A 7,500-nucleotide genomic window follows, 5' to 3' on the forward strand; every position below is an offset into this window, starting at 1 on the left:
ATTTCAGTTTCAGTTTAGCCTGATTAGAAGGGGGGGGGGGCTGCCTCTGCCTCCCAGCAATTTGCCTCCTTGCAGCAAACCAAAGACAGTCTGTTTCAATTTCAGTTTCAGTTTAGCCTGATTAGAAGGGGGGGGCTGCCTCTGCCTCCCAGCAATTTGCCTCCTTGCAGCAAATAAAAAACAGCCTGTTTCAATTTCAGTTTCAGTTTCAGTTTAGCCTGATTAGCACAGGGGCGCGGGGGCTGCCTCTGCCTTCCAGCAATTTGCCTCCTTGCAGTCAACAGCTGTTTCAGTTTCAATTTCAGCACAACCTGATTAGCACAAGCAGCTGATTGTCATTTGGATCAGCCTCCCAATGATCAGCTGTTTCAGACTGCAGGGATTGCCATAGCCTATTGCTGCCTCTGCACCTCCCGTTTGCAGCCTCTGCATGCCTCGTTTTCAGCCTCTGCGTGCCCCATTTTCTGCCCGTTCCAGGTGCTGGGCATCGGAATGGGGAGACAATGGGGCACACAGAGGCTGAAAACAGGGCTTGCGGAGGTGGCAATTGGTGATGGCAATCCCTGCAGCCTGAAGCAGCTGATGGTCGGGAGGCCGATCCAACCGACAATCAGCTGCTTGTGCTAATCAGGCTGTGCTGAAGCTGAAACAGGCTATTTGCTGTTTGCTGCAAGGAGGCAAATTGCTGGGAGGAAGAGGCCAAAGATGGGAGCCAGCAAGTGGGTGTGACTACATTCGAGGCACCCAAATTTTCACCCTCTTTTATGGGGGGGAAGTGCATCTTATACTCCAAAAAATACAGTACACAACTGTCAGATCACCCCAAAAGTTCTGGAAAGCCCAGGCGATAAAACCCAAGATTAACAGTAACCATGTTTGGCCTATTGTTAAGCTGCCAGGTTTCCGCTGACCTGCTCCAGTGTTCTGTGTGAATGAACTCGAAGGGTTGGACGTGGTATCTTTCTGATGTCCGTCACCTTTTGTAAAGGTAGCCCGAACTCTTTGTTCACCAAAAGTGTTTTTAATATTCTTAATGGGCAACCTTTGCCTTCAAAACAAGCCTCTTGCCTTTGCCGATATTTTCAATTTCCTTGTAGGATTTCGGTCAAGACCTTCCTTTGTTATTCAGACCCTTTTCCGCGGAATTGTTTCATGCCTTTTGAGTTGATCTATACTTTTCACAGACTGACATTTGGCTAATTTTTATCTGCCATCTGCTGTTTCAGTGCTGCAGAAAAACCCAAGATGACTGCGGCACTAAAAAAGAGATTTATTCCAGCAAAAGATTTTGAGTCTCTCTCTCTCTCCCCACCACCACCTCCACTCCATCCCGTGCAGGGAATATCACCCTTGCGTTGACATGGAAGTGTGAATGAATCCCTTCTGAAATCACTTCTCTGGTTGTTTCTTCCTTCTAACTTGGGTTGACGGTCGTGGCTTTAACGCAATCAATTCTCCCTGGGATTGTTCTTAAGATTCATTAAAATAATCTGTCATTTCTGACCTTCTTTAATAGGCAGAATGGCATATTTGAGTGCGTCTATTGGGGGGGGGGCAACCTGCGTTCCCGTGAGAACCGCTTTTAAACAGCCTTTCTTCTTTTTTTTAGAAAAAAAGTTTTATTAAACGTATTTTAAACTTTAAAAAAAACAAAACACAAATTTCCACTCAGTACAGCGTTTCCGTATCGGTATCGTTCATCTCGTTCATATTTACATAAGTTCTACTTCTATAGTTCACTCTTCTATATTAGAGTCATTTAGATTGTAATAATATTTACAAATAGATACAGTATTGTCGTATTATTGTAGATATTACCTCCTTCTTATGCAATAGTTTTACGTCTGTCTCAGTGATGGTGAACCTTTTCAACCCCGAGTGCCCGAAATGGAACATGCGTGCATATGTGTTTGCATGTAAATGCACCAGAAACCCGAAAACCAGCATTTTTTAGCTGTTTTGGGGGGCATATTCTGGGTCATTTTCAGGCTGTTTTTCGGGCCATTTTCAGGCCGTTTTTCAGCGCTCCGTCATTCACAAAGACGAGCTGGCCAGTGCCCATGTGAATTCCAGAGCCCAGAAGACCAGTTGGCGATGGCGCATGTGCCCACAGAGAGGGATCTATGTGCCACCTCTGGCATGCATGCCATAGGTTTGCCATCATGGGTTTATCCTCTAGCCATTTAGACCATATACTCCAAACTTTATAATACTCCAATTCTTCTCTGTCTTTCGGTTCAATGGTCAACCTATCCACCTCTGCACACACAAGTACCTTTCTTATTATCATTGCATCTGAGGGGATATTATTCTGTCCCCAATTTTAAGCAAAGACTATTCTAGTTTCCGTTAGTAGAATTATATATATTGATTTTTTTTTACACCTATTTCCACCTAATATGCCCAGTAAGAATAATTCCGGTTTCAATTCGATCTTTTTTGTTCTGCAATTTCTTCCAACCGTTCCTTTATTTTAAGCCAAAAACTTCCTAGCTTTGGGGCACTTCCGCCACATATGGTAGAAGGTTCCCTTTAAACAGCCGTGTTAAAAGGTACTTCTTGCTTTAAATAAATCCCTCTAATGTATGCGGTGTTAAAAGGCAAGGCCTTCCAAAGAAGCCTCTCATTGAATGCCACATTCAGAAATATGGCTCTTTTTTAATGGACTTCCTCCTCTAATCACTTATTTTTGTGTAGATATTTCTACGGGTAGACACAAGAGGACTCCGTTGAGTCCGTGGTTAGATTTTGACGGACCTCACAGATCCAGCTGCAAATTATACGTGTGTGTGTGTGTGTGTGTGTGTGTGTGTGTGTGTTCTTTTGCCTTCCCACTCTCTGGGTGTTGGGTATGGGGGACATTGGACTCGCTATTCTGATCCACAAGAATTTAATCTGAAGTCATATTTATGTTTCAGGACCACGGACAGCAAAACTTGGGTGGGGGGGAAATAGAGACTGTCTGTGGGACAGATTTAACAGAATAACAGAGTTGGAAGGGACCTTGGAGGTCTTCTAGTCCAACCCCCTGCTCAGGCAGGAGACCCCACACCATTTCAGACAAATGACTGTCCAATCTCTTCTTTAAAACCTCCAGTGTTGGAGCACTTACAACTTCCGGAGGCAAGTTGTTCCACTGATTAATGGTTCTCCCTGTCAGGAAATTTCTCCTTAGTTCTACGTTGCTTCTCTCCTTTGTTTAGTTTCCATCCATTGTTTCTTATCTTGTCTTCAGGTGGTTTGGAGAATAGGGTTGACTCCTCCCCTGTGTGGCAGCCCCTCAAATATTATCATGCCACTGCTAGTTGTTCTTTTCACAAGACCAGAATACCCAGTTCCAGCAACCGTTCTTCCTATGTTTTAGCAATAGCAGCAATAGCAATAGCAGTTAGACTTATATACCGCTTCATAGGGCTTTCAGCCCTCTCTAAGCAGTTTACAGAGTCAGCATATCGCCCCCACAGTCTGGGTCCTCATTTCACCCACCTCGGAAGGATGGAAGGCTGAGTCAACCCTGAGCCGGTGAGATTTGAACCGCCGAACTGCAGATAACAGTCAGCTGAAGTGGCCTGCAGTACTGCACCCTAACCACTGCGCCACCTCGGCTCTGTTATTTAGCCTTCCCTAATCATCCTTGTTGCTCTTCTCTGCACTTTCTCCAGAATCTCAACATTTAATATCTTTACTTTAATATTTGAACCTGAAGATACGACTGAGGTTTATCTTAACATGTGAGCGTGAATACGTGAAGAGAATTCTCTTCTGTTGGTATTAATCTGAAGTTTCCACGCCAATAACAACGAAGATTAGGTCATCCCCTCCTTACAAAATCGTTCAGCTCTCCCTGTTAGAGAAGAGCTGCGTTCTATCTCTTCGTACGAGGCCCCCGTAGCTTGTCTTGACTTCTGCAGCTATCATTTAAATTCCCTCTGATGGTTCAGTTAATTGCGTAACTATATTCTCCGTGGTGGAGCAGAAAGTGATACGCTGTGACTTTTCTTTTCATCTCTCTCTCTCTCTCTCTCTCTCTTTTCATTTTGTAGCAACCCACAGCACCTTTTTTTATTAAAAATAGACAAACAAATAGAAAGAAGAAAAGGAATCAGTTATTGGAAGCTTGGCGTTCTACGTTGACAACTATTAACATCAAGATTGATCTCCCCCCCTCGCCCCCCTTCATTTTTTAAAAAAGATTCTCTTCTAAATAAAGGCTAATACATATGAAGAACGGTTGCAGGAACTGGGTATGCCTAGTTTAATGAAAAGAAGGACTAGGGGAGACATGATAGCAGTGTTCCAATCTCTCAGGGGCTGCCCCAAAGAAGAGGGAGTCAAGCTATTCTCCAAGGCACCTGAGGGCAGGACAAGAAGCAATGGGTGGAAACTCATCAAGGAGAAAAGCAACTTAGAACTGAGGATAAGAATAATTAATCAGAGGAATGGTTTGCTTCCAGAAGTTGTGAATGTTTTTAAGAAGATGTTGGATAATCATTTTTCTGAAGTGGTGTAGGGTTTCCTCCCTAAGCAGGGAGTTGGACTAGAAGACCTCCAAGATCCCTTCCATTATTCTATTCTATTCTATTCTACTCTACTCTACTCTACTCTACTCTACTCTACTCTACTCTACACCTTATACTATTCTATTATTTTTTCTATTCTATTCTATTCCATTCAATTCCCTATTCTATTCTATTCCTTATTCTATTCATTCCATTCCCTATTCTATTCTATTCCATTCCCTATTTTATTCTATTCCTTATTCTATTCTATTCTATTCCATTCCCTATTCTATTCCTTATTCTATTCCATTCCCTATTCTATTCTATTCTATGCCTTATTCTATTCCTTATTCTATTCTATTCTATTCCATTCCATTCCCTATTCTATTCTATTCTTTATTCTATTCTATTCCATTCCCTATTCTATACTATGCCTTATTCTATTCATTATTCTATTCTATTCTACTCTACTCTACTCTATACTTTATTCTATTCTATTCTATTCTATTCTTTTTTCTATTCTATTCCATTCCATTCCCTATTCTATTCTATTCCTTATTCTATTCTTGATGAAGAGACATTGCCTCTTAAATCATCACGTCCTAATAAGCCGGTGCTTGAAATATATTGCTTTTATCCCCCTCCTTTCACTGACAACCTTTGCCATGCCCATTCCTTTGTGCCAGCATGGTGCCACCCCTTCCCCTTTCACTTTGTTAAAGAAGAGAGCAAAGCCGTGATGTTGAGGTTGGAGGCATATTTTCTGCTCTCCTCTTGAAAGCGTACAAGATTTTCCCCAAAAGAAATTCTTCACGGTCAAAATGAATTTGGTCTGGGTAGGCTCAAAGCGATTGTCGAAAGCTTAACTCCTGCTCTAAAAAGCAATCAGCTCTGCGTGACTTCGCATCTCCCATGGTCGCCAGATGCTGGGCAGAGCAGAAGAAGGATGGTGAGAAACTCCCAAGGTTGGTCTGGCTTTAAGTCATCCCTCGTAAGGGGGGGAATTCTCACCCAAACAGAAGTTCAGTTCCCCCACAGGTTCCACCTAACATGGCACCCTTTTTTTCCTTTTCCCGACCGGCGACAGGGAGCCACAGCAGAGGGATGAAACAGCCACATGCGGCCCCAGAGCCGTGAGTTGCCAACCCTACATGGAGGCTGCGTTGAAATGGACTTAGAGCAGGTGAAAAAAACGTTGTCTATGGAGTCACCCCATGATATTCTGCCTTTAACAACCTCCCCTTTCTCTCTGCCCTCTAGGTGGTCAGCCAGATTGACAAGCTGACCGCAGACTTCGAGTTTGAGCTGGAGCCCGACGATTGGACGACCACCACGGTGAGCAGCACCTCCAGCAGCGAGAAAGGTGGAGGCCTATTTGACCTTGGGCACCTGGATTTCATGACCTCAGACATCCTTTCTGACAGCTGGGAATTCTGCTCCTTCCTCGAGGCCTCCACCCCTTCCGATTCGGGAGATGGTTCGGAGCAGCAACAGTCACAACCCCAACAGCCGCCGGGGCATCAACCCGATTACCAGCTGATGAACGGCGGCGTGTTGCTCTACAACGGACCCCGGATTGAAACCCCAGACTCTTCCAGCGAGGAAGCGTTCAGCTCCATACCAAGTCACAAACCTCACCATCAGAGGACGCCGGGCACCAGGGAGCGGGTGCGTTTTAGTGACAAAGTCCTCTACCATGCTTTGTGCTGCGATGATGACGATGAGGAGGTGGACAGCGGGCCCCTTCCGGATGACCCTCCGGAAGAGCCCAACGAGGCAACTCCGAAGGGGGCGTTAGTGGCCAAGACGGCAATGCGGCGGTCCCCTCACCTTGGTAGCAGCCAACTGCGGAAGGTGACACGCAATAGCAGCACTCAAACAGTGTCGGACAAAAGTACTCAGACTATTCTCCCTTATATTTCGAACAAGCAGAAAATCAATCAGAAGAACTGAGGACCAGCAGAGGGAAGGGTGGGCTGGGCAGAAAGAGGAGGAGGAGGAGGAGAAGGAGAAGCCGCAGCGAGAGAGATCTATAAACCGATAGATAGATAGGTAAATTTCTCTCTATATTTAAGTCAATAAATAATCATGATATGATGAAAAAAAAATGGAAACGGGATATCATCTGACTACCTAACCGTCTTGTCAATGACTCAGGGAATTTAAATGGCTTTGTTTGTTGAATGTCGTGTTTCTCCAAGTTCATGCATTGTGATTTACACAGAAAAGGAAACACACCTTACGCCATCTCACGTCGCAAAGCAGAGTGGGGATCTACTGAAGATGAGGAAGGTTTTTCAGAATAAGCATGTTTTGACAAACTAGCTTTCCACCACCACCCCCTTCCTGCTCCGCTGGTTAATGGTTGTGTGATATTGACTAAGATAGAGGAATTGACTAATGGGGTGGGGAGAGACAGAGATAGATTATGGATGGAGATGGATGGATGGATGGATGGGGAGATGGATAGAGGTAATTATGGAAGAAGATGGATGGATGGATAGATAGATAGAAAGAGATGGATAGAGGTACATTATGGATAGAGATGGATGGATGGATAGAGATGGATAGAGGTAGATTATGGATGAAGTTGGATGGATGGATACAGAGAAAGAGAGATGGATAGAGGTAGATTATGGATTTATGGATAAAGTTAGATTATGGATAAAGATGGATGGATGGATGGATGGATGGATGGATGGATGGATGGCTACAGAGAAAGAGAGATGGATAGAGGTAGATTATGGATGGAGATGGATGGCGGGATGGATGGATGGAGAGATGGATAAAGGTAGATTATGGATGATGTTGGATGAATGGATATAGAGAAAGAGAGATGGATAGAGGTAGATTATGGATGAAGTTGGATGGATGGATACAGAGAAAGAGAGATGGATAGAGGTAGATTATGGATGGATGGATAAAGTTAGATTATGGGTAAAGATGGATGGATGGATGGATACAGAGAAAGAGATGGATAGAGGTAGATTATGGATGGATG

At 44.1% G+C, this 7,500-nt stretch overlaps 1 protein-coding gene across 2 annotated transcripts in view; it reads left to right on the forward strand.

Annotated features, from left to right (window-relative positions):
• INSYN1 (inhibitory synaptic factor 1) overlaps positions 1 to 6,776 on the forward strand; it is a 45,959-nt gene extending 39,183 nt beyond the window's left edge. Inside the window, exons 3-4 of one of the 2 annotated variants that reach the window (XM_087704072.1) lie at positions 5,587 to 5,682; positions 5,760 to 6,776. In XM_087704072.1, the coding sequence (XP_087560198.1) occupies positions 5,617 to 5,682; positions 5,760 to 6,452 (759 nt within the window). In that variant the 5' untranslated portion in view covers positions 5,587 to 5,616 and the 3' untranslated portion in view covers positions 6,453 to 6,776. The remainder of the gene's footprint in view (positions 1 to 5,586; positions 5,683 to 5,759) is intronic. The other variant, XM_014067292.2, reaches the window with a different exon arrangement.
• The last annotated feature ends 724 nt before the right edge of the window (positions 6,777 to 7,500 follow it).

This window comes from Thamnophis sirtalis, unplaced genomic scaffold (genome assembly GCF_051295495.1).
Source record: "Thamnophis sirtalis isolate CommonGarterSnake01/CBP01778 unplaced genomic scaffold, rThaSir2_p1.2 scaffold_2, whole genome shotgun sequence".
NCBI lineage: Eukaryota > Metazoa > Chordata > Lepidosauria > Squamata > Natricidae > Thamnophis > Thamnophis sirtalis.